Source organism: Cucumis melo, chromosome 4 (genome assembly GCF_025177605.1).
Source record: "Cucumis melo cultivar AY chromosome 4, USDA_Cmelo_AY_1.0, whole genome shotgun sequence".
NCBI lineage: Eukaryota > Viridiplantae > Streptophyta > Magnoliopsida > Cucurbitales > Cucurbitaceae > Cucumis > Cucumis melo.
Window position 1 is genome coordinate 5978806 of NC_066860.1, and position 17971 is coordinate 5996776.

Sequence of the window (17971 nt, forward strand, 5' to 3'; positions counted from 1 at the left end):
TATGACAGTTTATTGGGTCAATAGCATGTAATTTTACTTCTAAACCAATTTAATAGAGAAAGACTTATTTATCTTCACAGTCGTGGATTCTGCGAATACGAGGTTGGGAGAGGTTTCTAAAACTTTGGCCAAATTAGCAATAGAGATGGTAGCATCCCACTAAACTTCTTGATCAAGCCAAATTGTTGGTTTCTAAAGCAATTGTTAAGATATAATTATATGGGGGAATGGAAAATTCAAAACTTTAATATCCAATTCCGAAGCGTGCCCAAAACCATAGATTCAAAACTTGAGATTTCACTGAAAGGGAGCTGAGGTATTTTAGTAATGTGAAATGTTGTTACAGAGGTTAGTGTAGACTATTTCTCCAATGACGTACATCATTGATCGATCATACGTGTTACACCTTACATGCCACGTCTTTACATATCACAGCTGTAATTAAAAGTAAAAAATCGGACGACACCGATGTTGTGCGAACAATTTTATCGCGCGATGAATGGGAAATATATGGGGACAAGGCAAAGCGAAGAAGTTTGATATACCAGTTACCCGTTTCTTCGTCTTTCCTTCTCATAATTGCCAACCCAATCCTTCATAGTTTTTGGAGTGCGATCTTCTCTTTCCGTTGATTTTCCTCTTCATAATCTCAAACTGGACTGGAAAACGCTTTACAATCCCTACAATTTGTGAGCTCTATACCTCGGGCGTCTCTGCAAATGGACAACACCGGTTAGTAATAGCCATTGCCTTCACTTCCCTCTTGAATTTGATCTATGGCGCTTTCCTTAATCCGGTGCTTTAATGGTTTCCTTTCCCCATTTACGATCCGCGACGATCTCCACATAAACTGAAGTAAGAGAATGGCGGAAAGAGAGACGAGAAAATTAGGATTAGGACGTCCACCATTGTTATTGGCAAGGAAGGTTTGAATATCGATTTATTTGCCATGAGTTTAGGGTGTCATGTGTTTGTTTCTGCCTTTACTAGAATATAGTCCTCAGTTCATGCTCTTAATCGAGTGAATTTTTAAGGCGGTTTATCTACTTCAGCTTATAGCCTAGCCTCTTACATACAGTGGCGTATGTTAACTTCACTAGCAGTTTATTGGAGCATCGTCGAGTTATTGGAAAATTGCTTGTTAGACTTTATATTTCGTTTGGAACTAGTTTTTGATGTTTGGCAATTAAATTGGTGATTTTCTTTTACATATAAACTGTCAGATTCTGTAGAATTATCTAGTTTTCTGGTTTTTGGTAGTGTCAAAACTTGATGGAGGATTTCTGATGCCTCTTAGAGTTCAATTTCTGCGATGAATGCTCGAGTATTGGCGTTCTAAAACAAAAATGTTATGGTTATTGCCTTAATTTTGGTTGTTTGACACCATGATTGTTTATTCCGCTATCAGGGAATCCTCAGGGCATTATCGTGCCCCCAGTTGAGGGCGTTGCAGGAGGAGGAACTGCTTATGGATGGAATGATGGCACCTTACACACATCAACTCTTCCTAAAAGGTCTATTGATCCCACAGAAGTTCCTACAGCTGATCTAGTAGATGTGTGGTGCATGCCAAGCACGACCAATGTTGGACCTCAGGAAATGCCTCGACGTTTAGAAACTGTAAGTACGAAAGATATGTAATTAGTTTCTTCTTCCTACTATTGGTTTTAATGGAAGCCAGAAGACTGTATTTCTTAACACGTAATGAGTTTTAAGTTTGTGGATGATTTTTTTTTGTTGGGGGTGGGTTTGGGGAGCTTAGGGCGATGCCACCATGGTATGAGTTATTGAAATTCTAGTTCTTTTTTGGAGACTGTTTACATTCTGAATCCTACAGACTATTTGTTCATTAACTAACTCACTAGTTAAAAAACTTAGTCTTAGATAATGAACATTCTTAATTCACGGGATAATGTCTTTGTTAATCCAACTAATAAAATAGAAACGAGTAATTGAAATTTGATGCTAGTATTCACTTGTTTTCCTATAACCATAATATAGAGAAACATGAAACACCTCGTTTGCTTATTTCTTATCAAATGATTGGATCTGACAACTGGTAATTCTGAAAACCGCTTATTGTGAGGATTTGACCTTAAGATGTGGCATTGTGACTACGAGGGTTAAAATATTTGAATGTTCCTAATATTTGTATGTTCTTTGGAGTTTTCTTTTATCATGATGTTGTTTGAAATATTTTACTACTTCTTGTGCATCAATCATGGAATTTTAAGTTTAGTCTTATCTTTTCAGATAAATCTTTTGGCAGCTAGAAATGAGAGGGAAAGTGTTCAAATTGCTATGCGTCCAAAAATATCCTGGGGCGCTTCTGCGGTGGCTGGAATTGTGCAGGTTTTTTCTGGTGATTTATGCTCCACATCTGGCGATCGGTTAGTGCCACTAGGCAATTATTCAGACACAGTTTCATGCGTTATTTCATTCATATTCTTCTTATACGCAATCCAGAACTGCGTTATTCCATTCATATTTTTCTCATAAGCATCCAGAAGTGGTTGTGTGCAGGTTAGTTGTCGGACAATCATTGAGGTTAAGGCGTGTGGTTCCCATATTAGGTGTTCCAGATGCCCTTGTCCCACTTGATCTTCCAGTTAGTCAAATAAACCTTCTTCCAGGGTATTGACGACTTATGTTTTGGATTGGGATCTTTTATGTTATGTCGTGTAAAAATGATGGGTCAATTTTGTCTGACTCTGCAATGATATATAATGTTGCAGAGAAACTACTGCAGTTTGGGTTTCCATTGACGTTCCAAATATGCAACCCCCAGGTCAATACGAGGGAGAAATCATCATCACTGCTATAAAAACAGATGCAGAGTGAGTCCGTTCAATTCTACAGCTCAAAAACTGTGAAAGCTTTTCACTATTATTTCATGTGTGCAGTCTGATGTTTGACTTACTGATAAATGCTCTAAACTGCATCAGATCTTCAACACAGTACCTTGGCAGAGCTGAGAAGCATGAAATATACAAGGAACTTAAGAGCTGTCTGGATATTATGGAAATTGTTGATGAGAAGCCACTGGAGGAAATGGTAGGTTGTGGATCTACCATTCTAATAGTTATAAATAACGTGTCATGTTTGCTGGCATTTAAGCAGCTTGTATGAAACATTGTCTTTTTAGGTAGAAAGAGTGAAATCTGCAACTGCTTCTTTAAAAAGAGTTATTCTCTCCCCATCATTTTCTGAATTTTATTCTGAGAATGGTTCAATTGATGTGATGGATGAAGATGCCTTTTCGAACCTTTCAGTTCGTGTAAAGATAATGTTGACGGTTTGGGACTTCACAATACCTGCTACTCCTTCACTTCCTGCCGTAATTGGTGTATCCTTGCTGTATATAAAAGATAAGTTACTACTGTTTGGAAATCAATACAAGTTTTTAGATGGACTTAAAACATATATCTAGGTATCTCATGGTCCTCCTATTTGAAATAAAATTTTCTTAATATCCTACTGAGAGCCTCAGAGTTTGGGGGATTTGTTTTATTTTATTTAGCTTTCTATGCAACAAGGAGTGAAGACAGTTAGATACATGCCAGAAAAATTTTGCTTTCAATTCTTAACTATTAGTTAGGTATCCGATACTGTAATTGAAGATCGTTTTGGCGTTGAACATGGTACTGATGAGTGGTTTGAGGCATTGGATGATCATTTTAAATGGCTTCTTCAATATAGAATCAGTCCATATTTCTGCAGATGGGGTGATGGCATGCGTGTTTTAACTTACACCTGCCCCTGGCCAGGTATAATGACGAAACAAACCAGGAACTATATGATATGTTATCACGTTGCAACATTTGATGACTTCTGATTGTTCTAACTTTCTGATGGTATATTACTGTTTGCTGCTTTCTTAATCTGATGTTAGCTTACTCTTTTATTCCTATATAGCTGATCATCCAAAGTCAGATGAATATTTTTCGGACCCACGACTATCAGCTTATGCTGTACCATATAGAGCAGTCTTTGGGTAAATTCTCAGTTTCCTCCATTCACTTATGCCAGGTATGTTTGAGATCGAAACTGATGAACTTCCACCAACTTGATATGCCACAGTGGTGATGCGGCAAAAGATTACTTGCAAAGAGAAGTTGAGATATTGAGGACAAAGACGCACTGGAAGAAAGCTTATTTTTACCTGTGGGATGAGGTATTTATGTTGTAGTCGCCCAAATGCAACCCATACTCGTTCTATACCGTCTATAGCATGTTGGAATGATATTCATTTTAGAGATTTAACAATTATGTTAAAAAACATTGGTCCCAATATTTTTGTGGAAACAATAAATTAGTCCTTTAGTCCAAATAATTTTCTCCTTGAACTTCAATATCAATTAAAAATTTGTAACACTTAAGTCTATTTGAGAAATACAGTAAGGATTTAATGAATTTTCTTAATATGTGGATTGATAAATCAATTGGAGATCAAATGCAGCTATAAACTACGAAAGCTAAGTCATTTCATAACATGACAAGTAGTTTTGATGGAATTTTTTATGGCAAAGATTAAATTGTTATAAATTTTAAAGTTAACGTTCCATGTTTAATACAGCTGTGGTCTTGTAGGCCAGCGAAATATGATCATTTTAAATGATTTTGTCTGATAAATCTATTAGACTGATTAAATGAATCTTCAATACATTTTTTCTTTTCTTCTTCCATAAAGCTTACCACTTCAAAACTTTCTGTGGCAGCCATTGAATATGGAACATTTTGATTCTGTTCGCAGTATGTCTAGCGAGATTCGTGCTTATGCTCCTGATGCTCGTGTATTGACAACATACTATTGTGGTATGAAACATGCTCTTGTTTTTGTTTGGTCTATTCATTCTATTGCAAACATAGATTACAATTTTCAGAGTGAGTACACAAAGTTTCTTGCTAGATTAATAATTTGCACGATACGGGAATGATAGATGAGAGTTTTCATTGACAGTATTCATACATCAATCTCATTGTGACTGAAGTTTTGGCTCTTGAGGATTTGATCCAGAGTTTTTCGTTGGAATACATAATCATGAATTTAATTTTCGGTTTACTTTTTGCAGGACCCAGTGATGCACCTCTTGCACCTACTACGTTTGAAGCATTTGTGAAGGTTCCAAGTTTCTTGCGCCCACATACACAAATTTATTGCACAAGGTAATACTTTAATTGTAAGTGGAGGGAGTAAGATACATAAAAATGGAAGGAACAAATCAAAGAATTAACGTGTCTTGTAGCAGTAATGAGTGTAATGGGAGGTGAATATATAATATATTTCACAGGCCAGGTTGTTGTAGGTTGGACTAGTTTCTGCTGCCTGTTCTAAGTTGACATTTTTACAGTGATTAGCCACTCCAACATAAAATTATATCTTGTTGCCTTATCAAAATCTGACGGTCTTCCTCCAGTCTTGTGATCGTTTTTTCACCATTAACACTAAGTTGTTTAACATCAAAGAACTTTTGTTCTTTATTTTTATTTTGATTGTACAGTGAATGGGTGCTTGGTAATCGAGAGGATCTGGTCAAGGATATAATTGCTGAATTACAACCAGAGAAGGGTGAGGTAATGATGATCTGAAATCATGTCCCTAAATGTATTTAGTGTCATGTTCTATTTACGATTTCAAAATTCCCATTTATCAGTATCTATGAAGTTGTACATTTATGGTCAATCTCTTGTTTAATAGAAGATGTCAATTGAATACATTCAGGGCTTTGTATTTGATTTATGTTTGCTTTTATTATTTATAACTCAAAGATACAGTTGTACAATATATAAAACATATCTTATCTTGTTCAAGTAAGGCCGTGTAACTCTGCACCATTTGTGATGAGGCTCCATGACTTTCTCACTTACTTTCTTTATCGCTAGGTTTCTGTGATAGGACTTTCATCTTTTTCCACCCCCTCTACGTATAATAATTTACTCAGCAACTTTCCTAGCTAAATACCCTAATGAGACTCCTATTATTTTGCCAGGGATGTTTGGTCATTTAAATTAGGGACATTTTTAAATTACTGCTTTCCTAGCTAAATACCCTAACAACTCAAGTGATGAAGGAACGTGTTACATGCTTTCCTAATAAATCTCTATTGATACTCTGAGTAGATAAGATTCAGGCGAGGCCTACCTCCTGGAGATGGAGTGCTTTTCTACCCTGGGGAGGTTTTCTCATCTTCACAAAATATAGCAAAATTTCAATAATTTTCCTTTAAATTACTGCTTCCAATTCTGTTTTGAGTTGTTTCAAGATTCCTGGTGCTTACAGTTTGTAAACAAGAGTTGATGACTGATTCTAAGTAAGTGCTTTTAAGGGTCTCTTTGGCCGTGAAAACAAGGTCGTATATTATGCTTTTAGATATGTGTTTGACCACACAGTGAGGAATTGAATTATTTAAAATGTGTTTGATATTATATTTATAAATCATAAAACTAGTTGAATATAAACTACTATTAATTAATCCGTGTAGATGTTTTAATTAAAACTTTTTGTATAATTATTATTTTGTAATGTTATGTAATTTATAATAAATTACGTGATGCATATTTTAATTTGAAAAAATGAGTTGAGTTTATACAAAATACTACATTTCTAAATGTTTGAATCTTTTCTTAATATAATTATCCATTTTAAAATTTAAAATTAAACATCTGGATACACTGATCACAATATCCGGAAATAGTTTTCGAAAAAATATACTTGCAGAACTCAATAAATCTGGAAAACATAAAAAAATTTTAGATAGTCAACCAAAATCTAGATTGCAAACAGATATGTCTCTCTCCTTGGTGTATGTGTTAATGCTAGTTTGAATCTCCAACTCATTTATTTGTGCGTTGCTCATTTGCTTCTGGTATCTAGTGATGTGATAACGTCTTTTTTGTTGGGAGATCCTTTTGGTGGTACTGAAAAGATGATTTGAATGACTCTTAAGCGTGCTTTCCTTTGGCCATTTGGTGTAAACATAATGGTCGCCTTTTGCGACACTCCTTTTCCTCCTTGGACAAGTTTAGGGAGTTGGTCTTATCTACTGCTTGTATTCTTTCAGAGCACCGTTTTTCTCATTAAATCTTGTCTTATTTAGTCTCCAAGTTAAAAATGTTCGTTTTAATCTAGGTTTCACATATTTCATTGATTAAAGAGATGTTTCTTCTAAAAAAGTTAATTCTCAATGCATGAAATGTTTTTGTTCATTCTTTAGTGTATCACTGATTCAGGCATCAATGAATATTCTATTTCAGTTCTCTTTAAATTGGTTGCTATCCTCTCGTGGTCTGAAGGTTGAAGTCCTTCTGCATAGGTCTCTGCTGAGGATAACTTTACATTTCTGGCAGGAATGGTGGACATATGTCTGCATGGGACCAGGTGATCCCCATCCAAATTGGCACCTTGGTATGCGAGGTACCCAACATCGTGCTGTCATGTGGCGTGTATGGAAAGAAGGCGGGACTGGATTTCTTTATTGGGGTGCAAACTGTTATGAGAAGGCAATGGTTCCGAGTGCAGAGGTAAACTAGCCTAGCTGTAAAACCTCTCAAGTGATGAAGGAACGTGTTACATGCTTTCCTAATAAATCTCTATTGATACTCTGAGTAGATAAGATTCAGGCGAGGCCTACCTCCTGGAGATGGAGTGCTTTTCTACCCTGGGGAGGTTTTCTCATCTTCACATGAGCCAGTTGCTTCAGTAAGACTAGAGCGTCTTCTTAGCGGTTTGCAGGTGATTTTAACTCCCATTAGATGCTAAATTTGACCTTGCATTATAATAGGTATCTTAGGGATTGATTGGGGCACCAACTAGAAGTTAGTGGAGTGGGTTGTTATACCTCACCCATGTTCTGGACACCACTACACTATAATAGTGGTGTGTACAACTATTTATAAGAGTAAATACTATTTTAAAACACTATCCGCTATCGTACTTATTATTTGTTACTGTTGAAAGCAGTAAACACGAAAAACTAGGCTTACGTAGAAACCTGAGTACCAGTAGAAAAACCACGATATTGTTATTTTATTATTTTCTGATGAATAATAGGTACAATGAGAGGGAGAATAAATAAAATACACAATATAATAAAAAAGGAAAAGATTTAGGAATTAGGGTAAATCTTCCCATAAATACCCTATGGGCCAAGCCCACTAGTTCTAACACTCCCCTCAAGTTAGGATGTAAATATCAACGAGACCCAATTTGCTAACACAAAAGTCGAAGTTTGGTCTGAGAAGCCTCTTGGTGAGAACATCAGCAACTTGTTAGCTCAAAAGGATGTGGGGAATGCATATGCTCCCACTCTCAAGTCTTTCTATGATGAAATGCCGATCAATCTCAACATGTTTAGTTCTATCATGTTGAACTGAATTGTTAACAAAACTAGTAGCGACTTTATTATTACAAAAAGCTTCAATGGTGTCTCGCACTCATAATGAAGATCAGACAGGACTTTCTGGAGCCAAATGTTCTTACATATTTCCAAACTCATAGCTTGGTATTCGGCCTCCGTGCTACTTCTGGCCAAAACACTTTGCTTCTTACTTCTCCAAGTTACTAGATTGCCCTAGACAAAGGTGCAATAATCGAAAGTAGACTGTCTGTCAACAACAAACCATGCCCAGTCCGAGTCTGTATATTCCTTAATGGTCTTTCTGTCTCTCTTTCTATACATCAACCTTTTATCAGGTGTCATTTTCAAGTATCTCAGAATTCGGTTGACAGATTCCATGTGTTCCTCATAGAGAGCCTACATAAACTTGTTGACAACTCTCATAGCAAAGGAAATATCAAGACAAGTATGGGATAAGTAAATCAATTTACCCACAAGGCGCTAATATTATTCTTTATCAATTGGAACTTGATCATCAAAGTTTCTTAGTTTACAATTGAATTCAATAAGAGTTTCAAGAAGACAACATCCCCTAAAAAAGGTAAGTTCTCTTCCCTCTCCCCTCTCTCCTCTCCTCTTTCCTCTCTCCTCTCTCCTCCTTTACTATCCTCCTTGGTTTAGCCAGGCCTCTCCAATGAGCCCCTCAACATGGAAATTGTTTGCTACAAAGTTAATCAATTACATTATTGTCTTTGGAAAGAGAACAAAGACTTCTTTTATTGAAGATGTGGAAGCTAACAATTCCATATCAATCTCTGAAGCTCAACTTCGATGGACTTTGCTTACCATTTCAGATCTCCTCATATAATCTAGCAGACCGCTTCTTCGAGAAAGATGGTGAATTTGACGAAGGGTGACTGAAGATCTTCAAGTTCCAAGCCAAATCGGGTTGGATCCTTAGTTGCGACATTTGGCCTTGTTCAAGAGGTCACTCTACACTTAGAATCTGCTCAGGAGTTGATATGCAAGGCTGGTCTTCATTCTGTAAAATGTTGAAAAAGTATGTTGATATAGTTGACTACTCCAGATGGTTCTCAGACATTTCTACTAAAGCTCCCTTCCAACCTTTGGTAGAAAAAAAAGTTACGTTGCTATGGTCAAAATCCAAAATCTCCAACCAAACAGTATCAAGGTTTGGAAACCCAACTTCCAACCTTAAAGGTACTACTCAGGTCTCCGTTCGTCATACCCCCTCAATTAAAAAACATTGATTAATTAAAAACCATGAGGTGGCTAAGCTTAATTTTGATAACCTTTGGATTATTTTGAAACTATTTGCTTCTAATGATTGGTGATCGATTCGGAAATTTATGATGACAATGCCCTTATCAGTCTTGATCAAGGCTCCCTTAGTGACCTCATAGGTGCAGAAGGTAAATGGCAGGCGTGGGGTAATTTCCACCTTAAATTTGAAAAATGGGACAACTTGAAACATAGTAAACCACTAGTGTTGAAAGGTTATGGAGGTTGGCTTAAAGCTAAGAACCTTACCCTTGATTTCTGGTGTAGAAGTATTTTCAAAGCAATTGGATTTCATTTTGGAGGCTTTATAGAAATAGCCACTGAAACCCTCAATCTTAGAAATTGTAGTAAAGCTCATATTCAGGTCAAGAAGAACTACTTGTGTAGTTTTGTTTCCGCAACGATTGAAATTTCAAACCTAAAGAGAGGAAACGTCTTCTTACCTTATGGAGACTTTGAGTTTTACAACCCTACATTCTCTGAAAATCCCCCCAATGTGCAAGATGTTTTCTAAAATTCCATAGACCGACTGAGAATAAGAGAAGCATTGCCTGATGAGGGGTGTGATCTCTCCTCCTTTCCACTCGTACTTAGTGTTCCAAGATCGGTTTTTGCAACTTTATCGAGAAGTAGAAACCCTTTTCAACCTCTGCAACATTTTCCGGCCACCTCTCCGGTGACAGAGAAGATGAAAGATTCTAGTTTACAGGTGGCAGCCAACTCTATTGGGCGGGAACCTGAAGTCTTCACCTTTAATTAATGACACTCCTAAAGGTCACAACTGTCTCCAAAAGCAATTAGGGCCCACAGAATTTAACTTAATTCCCATCAATTTGGCAGCTGTAAACTTAAGTAGAGAGAGAAAAAAGAAAACCCCCCCGTAATTACTATCATGCAAAATTATGAAATTTCCTCAAGAGTAATTAATGATAACGGTTTTCCCTCCAACCAACAACAATTTCCAAATCTGGCCTCCACAGATCCTTCTCCTTCAGTTTCTAGTTTCTGTAACAAGACCAAATCTTCAAACGGTGACAAATCCCTCTAGGTTCAAGCTCCAAAGATTCTGAAGCATTATAATGCTTCAAAAGCATACATGTTTTAATAATTTATGGATTGCCTTGTTGAAGTCTAAGTCGAATGGAGGATATAACATCAAAATACCATTTTCAGCCCCCTCTTGGATTCACAGTTCAGAGCCTTCTATTTCAGCAAACAATCCAGACCTTTTGGAGTTTTGCAGCTCCAAAATCCAGACTTCTAATTGCCTTTCCAGGTCCGTAATCTTAGGCTCTCCTACCAGGCACTTTAAATACTCAAAACTCTCCAATTTTAACTCTAAAGTTAATTTGATGCGAGGCTCCTCTTGTCGTGTTGCCATTGAAAAACTACCCTCCAAGACCTTGGAGTCACCACTTAGTGTCAGTAGTGAGGAGCCCTTGGGCTTCCCAAATGGTTTTAATCGCAAGAGTAATGAAGAAATTGAAGGGGCAGACCTCTCCACTCTATTTGATAAAGCCGGCCCTATTCCCTTCAAAGTTCCCTCGGTGTTGCCTAAGAATTTGCTGCCCTTAGTTAATGATTGTGGCATCATTTTGGTTTAATGAAAGATTGATAAGTCCTCCTCCCTCTCATCTAGCCTAATGAAGATAATTTCTTGGAACACAAGGGGTTAAATAACATCACAAAAAGAGCAGCCTTGAAGAAATTCATAAAAAATCATAATTTGGATATTGTTTTCATCCAAGAATAAAAAATGGAAGTCATCAATTCTGTCCTTATAAAATTAATATGGAGTTCTAGAAATGTTGGTTGGGTATTCGTGGAATCAATAGGTGCTTCTTGGTCCCTCTCCCTCAGAAGAAGCTTGAAAGAAGAGGAAATAGCACCCTTCAAGTTCCTTATTAGCTCTCCTTGTGCCATAAAAAGTGTTCGATTATGATGATTATAAGGTTTTGTCAATTGGTCAGCAAGGAAGATTCTCAGTAAAATCTCTCTCAAGCCACCTGATTTCTGCCTCCCCAATGGATAAAAGACTCTTTAAAGCCTTGTGGAAATCAAGCTGTCCTCGGGGAGTGAACATTCTATTGTGGATTATGCTCTATGGGTCCCTAAAATGTGCAAAAGTTCTCCAAAAGAAGTCCCCTAGCAGGCACCTCCAGCCTTCGGTTTGCCCTCTCTATATGAATGCTAATGAGTCATTGCTTCATCTTTTTTGTTTTGCCCTTATTCCTCTTTTTGTTGGAATAGTTTCTTCTCCATCTTTGATATTGTTTGCGTCTTTGATGCCTCCCTCTGCTCCTCAGTGCTTCAGTTATTGGAGGGTTCATCTCTATCTAAGAAATCTTGGCTCATTTGGCTTAATTTATTTAAAGCTCTTCTAGCGGAATTGTGGTTTAAACTTAATGAACAGGTCTTTCATGATAAGCAAAGACCAAGATCAGAAAATTTCAATTTAGTGCAAGATAATGCAACTGATTGGTGCTCTCTAAACAAGGAATTTGCAAATTACCCCACTCAAGATCTTCGTTTCAACTTGGCAGTTTTTCTATCTCAATCAGTTCCCTAGGCCTGCTTCTGATGTGACATTCTTTGACTGCTTTTTGGATAGCTTCGCTCCCTCCCCTTCTAGGTTGGATTTCCATGAAGCTTAATTTTATGCCTTCTTTTGCTTTTATTTTTTCTCAGTAACTAATGCATGGTGTTTTTGCACTATTTTCTTTCCTGTTTTCTCTCTGGTTTTTTAGTTTTGTTGTACTAGGTTGAATTTCGTTGCCATTGCCTTTTGTTCCTTACTTCTAGTCTTAATTGGGATGTGACGTTTTGGTGCTCAAAGGGTGTCAACCTAGTTTAGCTGTCCGGGAGAATCTTCTGTCTCGATTAGTAAATCAAGGATGTATTTTCTCTGAGACACGGAGATGCCTTCTTTCGATCTGGCCACCTCCATTCTAAGGAAATATTTTAAATTTTCCAAATTCTTAATTTAAAATTCATCACTCATTCTCTGCTTGAGTTGACTAATTTCTGCCTGACCATCTTCGAACAAAACAATGTCATCCACATGAACTATCAGAACTGCAATCTTTCCTGTCTTGGAAACTTTTGTAAATAAAGTATGATCAGAGTGCCATTGACTGTATCTTTGGGACTTGACAAAGGTAGTGAATCTGTCAATCCACATGCTGTGGGTGACTGTTTCAGACCATATAGGGATTTCTGGAGGTTACATACCTGTTGGACAAACTAGACTTCAAATCCAGGCAGTGGGTTTGTGTAGACTTCCCAACTAGGTCTCCATTCAAAAATACATTCTTACATCCAGTTGGTATAGAGGCCAATCTTTGTTTACAGTAACAGATATCAGGACTCTAACAGTATTCAATTAAGTTATAGGAGAAAAGTTCCTGAATAATCAACACCATAGGTTTGAGTAAATCCCTTTGCAACTAACCTTGCCTTGTGTCTGTCAAGAGTTCCATCACCTTTGTATTTGAGAGAGAACACCCATTTGTATCCCACAGTTTTGTGTCCCTTGGGTAAAACACAAATCTCCCAAGTTTTATTCTTTTCAAGAATCTTCATTTCTTCCATGATAGCATTCTTCCATTCAAGACACTCTAAAGCAGTGTAGATATTTTTCGGTATTATGGTAGAGTCAATGCTTGCTGTAAAAGCTCTGAACTGTGGTGAGAGATTATCATAGGAAAAATAGTTGCAAATGGGATGTTCAGTACAAGACCTGGTACCTTTTCCTATAGCAATGAGAATGTCAAGAGAGGGATCATACTCATCAATTTTCCTTGTATGACCCAGTTCAGCTTCATTATTACTGGGATGAGGATCAAAGTCAAACATGGTACTAGGAGTAGGTTCAATAAGTTTCAAGGTATTGTTTGACTTTTTACTCACACTCTCCCCTGAAGATGGCTAACGGGAAAGTACGGTCGATCCTTACAGAAAATAACATCCATAGTGACTAAGTATTTCCTGGACGACGATGAAAACATTTATAACCGCGCTAATGAAGGGGATATCCAACAATCACACATATCTGAACCCGAGAGGTAAATTTGGTTTGACTAAGGTCGAAATTGTGGACATAAGCGATACACCAAACACATGAAAGGGAACTTCAGAGATTAGACAAGTAGTGTGGTAGGACTCTTTAAGACAATCTAAGGGAGTCTGAAGGTAGAGGATACGAGGAGGCATTCTATTGATTAAATAAGTTGTTGTAAGAATCGCATCTCCACACTAGTATGAAGGGAGGGAATTAGATAGCATAAGGGAATGGGCTTCTTCTAGAAGATGAAGGTTATTTTCACTCGGCCACCCCATTTTATGAGTATAGGCACACAAGTTTTGATGAACAATCCCCTTGGAGGCTAGGAATTCACTAGGGTTATGGTTTTGGAATTCTTGACCATTATCGCTTCGAAGAATTGCAGTTTTGTATAGAATTGTGTTTCGATGGTGTAATAGAAGTTTTGGAAAATAGAGGAAACCTCAGATTTATTGGTGATAAGTTAGACCCAGGTACGACGAGTATGATCAACACTAATAAGCCCAAGGGGTTGAGGCATACCTGACTGACCAATGGCACCTAAAGTAGGAGTCTTGGCCTGATTTGTAGTAGGGCCAGTTGATTGAGAAGTGCTAATAGTGGTAGTCCCAATAATGTGGGCACGTCCTGATTTCTGTTTCTCGTTGGAGGACCGTTTCTTACCTCTTGAGGGACGACTGTGGAGTTTCCAACATTGATCCTTGGTGTGCCATTATTTCTTGCAGTGCTCACAAACAGGGATTGATTTCCCATTATTTTTGTCATTATCCTGAGTTAAGGACCGGGCACTAAAGGCAGCAGAGTCAATAGCAGGGGTAGTCATTACACCCATGGCATTAGTACGGTCTTCTTCAAGATGGACTTGGAGACACACTCCCATTAGGGAAGGAAGGGGTCTTTGTTCGAGTATACAACCACAAACAGTATCAAATTTGGAATCAAGTCCTGCAAAGAAATCATAGATACGATCAGCCTCCTCAAGTTTAGTATATTGTATACCATCATTTGGTGTGTCCCAAACTATCTCCCTGTACAAATCCATATCTTGCGAGAGAAGGGAGAGCTTATTGAAATAGGAAGTCACGTCTAGGGTGCCTTGTTTGCAATCATGGACCTGTTTTCTCAGTATACAATAGAGAGGCATTTTGACGCTTCGATTAAAGGGTCTGAGTTGTATTCCACAAATCTTTTGCAGTGGCTACATATAGTAAAGGTTTGCCAGGTTCCATGCTATTAATTAGCATGGACTGAATGAGTGAGTCCTTCGCTTTCTAGAGTCGTTCCAAGGCGTCACCTAGTAGAGGACGAATCGTCTCTCTAATTAAGAACCGAAACTGGTGGTGACCTTCAAGGAACATCTTTACTGATTGGGACCGTGAAAAATAATTGTCATTTAATTCCTCATGTGGAAAATTCCCTGTAGAGAATCCCAAAGAGCCAGCTATATAATTCGAAGGCAAATTAGGGAACACAGCTACTGGGTTCTTGGAATACATCGGCAACTCGGTTGGTTTGGAATGCACCGAAGACTCGCTCGCTTCAACCCTGATTTGTTATGGGGTTGGTCAGTCCCGTTAGCATAGAAAAGAGGTTGCTATAAAAGTCATCCGACAACGAAGCCTTGCTGTACAAATTTGACAGATTTACGGTAGAAGGTTGCTGTCCGAAGGTGGGGCTGTGGCTGGCCAGAAGGGTATGATGGTTGGAAAGACGACGATGCATAGAGGAGACTAGGCTGTGCGGTGAGAGGAAACGGTGGTGGCACGTGGGCTTGATAGGGCGGTGCTTGAGGCAATTTCGGTCTGGGTTTCTCTTATGCTATTTTCTAAGGTTTCGTTATTGCTTAGCTCTAGGCTTACGTGGAAACCTGAGTACCAGGACAAAAACCATGATATTGATATTGTTATTTTATTATTTTCTGATGAATAATAGGTACAATGAGAGGGTGAATAAATAGAATACACAATAGAATAAAAACGGAAAAGATTTAGGAATTAGGGTATCTTCCAATAAATACAGTATGGGCAAGCCCACTAATTCCAATAGTTACACCATTTACTATGTTTCACCCATACTCTCTTACACGTTTACTATTTCTTACTCAAATAAAAATAGTTTGCATCTCAAGCACAAATTATTATAACCTAGAAGAAATTAGTTTGAACTCCAAACACATACTATTATAACTCACCAACTATTATGACCCTCCAATTATATTAATCATTGACTGTAGTAAAGATGTCCCCCATCATTTCGAGTGGCTGGCAAACGGGATTAACGATGGTTACCAGAATCTTTGAAAAGATATTACGAAAGTGCGCCCTGTTTTTATTCGTTGGGTTCATTTTGTGGTGGGGGATGGGAGAGGTATTTTTGGCAAGATTTCAGGGTCGGGGAAAGACCTCTTTGTGGTTCTCTCTCATGTTTATTCTCTTAAATATTATTTTGTGTCTGATGTTCTTTTGTGGATGGGGGCTCTTGTTCTTTTTCCTTTAGGTTCTGTTGTGTCCTTAATAGGAAAACAGTTGATGTGGTTGTCCTCCTTTCTCTTCTTGAGAGTCACCCCTTTCGTCATGGGAGGAGAGATGTGAGCATTTGGAGTCCTAATCCTCTAGATGGCTTTTCGTCTAAGCCCTACTTCTTGTGTTTAGTGAATCCTTCTCCTATGGGAGAGTCTATTTCCTCGTTGATTTGGAGGCTAAAGATCCCTAGAAAGATGAGATTCTTTACTTGGCAGGTTCTCCATGGTTGTATTAGCATGCCGGATAGGCTTGTTAAGAAGATGCCGTCGTTGGTTTGGCTTTTTTGTTGTATTCTATTCAGGAAGGTGGAGGAAGACTTGGATCATATTCTCTGGTATTGTGATTTCGCCAAACGTGTTTGAGATTCCTTTTTTTCAATCGATCAACTTGATGTGTGTTTGACAGAGATATATCAGAGATTTCGAGGAGTTCCACCTCAGTCCGCTGACCAAGGAGAGGTTGTTTTCTTTGGCTGGCTAGTGTATGTGCCATTGTTTGGGTTTTGTGGGATGAAAGGAATAGAAGAGTGTGTAAGGGCCTTGAGATGGATGTTAGAGAAATTTAGGCCATGATTTGCTTTCATGATTCTCAGCAGGCTCCGATTATGAAGTTGTTTTGTAATTACCCTTTAACCTTGATTCTGTATAGTTGGAGGAAGTTTTTTTGTATGCTCATAAATTCTTTCATTTGTTCTCGATGAAAGTTGTTATTTTTATAAAAAAAATAACTAGACTATAATAACCAATTCAGTGCCCCAAACACCTCTTTAATATTAACTCATGTAGGCAGTAGACCTTGCAAAATACAAACGTGGGGAAAATCCCTTGGCAATATTATCCTTTTTTTTTTTTTTTGTTTTGAACAAACGATTGCCCCTGTATTGCATCAATGTATAGTATTGCTTGAAGTTCAGGTTGCAAAAGTTGCCTGAATATATGGGTAGCCTACTCATTCTTATTTATCTTGGATCTGTTAATGAAATCTGTTTTGGATGCCAATTAGGACATTGAATATCTGAAGCTTTATGCATCAAGATATGGTAGGGACGAGGGGGTTGCTCTTTTGGAGAAAACTGGAGTCTATCAAGGACCTGAACGATACACTCACGATCACATGCCAGTTGATCTAATGCGGGGTGAAGTCTTCAACTTATGTCGATCATAATATGATTGCCTGTTAAAATACAGTGGAAATTGTAGATTTCCCAGGCGGGAGTTCTTAGTCGAGGACACGTCAAATACTTGGAGATGAGAGATTCTTGACACGTTTGGATCTGACTTGAATATTTCCTTTTGGAAGCCCTTTTTGAAGTGAGGTAACTTTCTCGGTTATTGTACAATATCTGCAACATTATTTCTTTCTCAAGTAGCTAGTCAATATTGAACAACCCTGTGCAAAGAACATGCGTATAAAATATTAGATTTAGGCAGTAGTAACCTGCACGATCGTGCATGATGATGAAGTTCTGTTTTTTCCCCCTCCTTGTTAGCATTATAGCTACCCCTTTCTAGCTACGGTAGTCATAGTCCTACTTTAAGTTCTAAGATTGTGGTGTTTTGCTTGAGTTTCAGTGTATTATCCTTTTCCCTTTATTGAATAAAAGGTTAAATAATACTTCTCCATCCTCTACTTTAGCTTTGCCAATATTTGTTTCTGTGCCTTGTGTTGTTTAACCCGAACTTAGATTATTTACTGATTTGGGCATTACGAATCTGATAGACACCCGATAGTGAATGTGTATACCTGTA

General features: G+C 37.8%; 1 protein-coding gene across 4 annotated transcripts; it reads left to right on the plus strand.

The window, feature by feature from the left end:
- The first annotated feature begins 465 nt into the window (after positions 1-465).
- LOC103503967 (uncharacterized) lies at positions 466-17852 on the plus strand. Of its 4 annotated transcripts, none has more exons than XM_008468371.3 (16): positions 474-732; positions 1409-1620; positions 2254-2390; positions 2524-2634; positions 2736-2837; positions 2946-3054; positions 3146-3346; positions 3599-3767; positions 3916-3994; positions 4081-4174; positions 4719-4815; positions 5073-5166; positions 5502-5574; positions 7348-7521; positions 7610-7732; positions 17226-17852. In XM_008468371.3, the coding sequence occupies exons 1-16, from the start codon at positions 720-722 to the stop codon at positions 17385-17387; spliced, it is 1950 nt and encodes a 649-aa protein (XP_008466593.1). In that variant the 5' UTR covers positions 474-719; the 3' UTR covers positions 17388-17852. The 4 variants fall into 4 exon arrangements, with proteins under 4 accessions (XP_050939174.1, XP_008466593.1, XP_008466595.1 ...); XM_008468373.2 differs by lacking the exon at positions 474-732 and adding an exon at positions 780-926 and having other exon boundaries at positions 2270-2390; XM_008468372.3 differs by lacking the exon at positions 474-732 and adding an exon at positions 787-926.
- The last annotated feature ends 119 nt before the right edge of the window (positions 17853-17971 follow it).

Excerpts from the sequence above, each read along its gene's own strand:
- LOC103503967 (XM_008468371.3), top strand. Across the intron at positions 3,347-3,598 it reads CACTTCCTGCCGTAATTGGT|GTATCCGATACTGTAATTGA; the intron begins GTATCCTTGCTG and ends ACTATTAGTTAG. Across the intron at positions 3,995-4,080 it reads CCATATAGAGCAGTCTTTGG|TGGTGATGCGGCAAAAGATT; the intron begins GTAAATTCTCAG and ends GATATGCCACAG.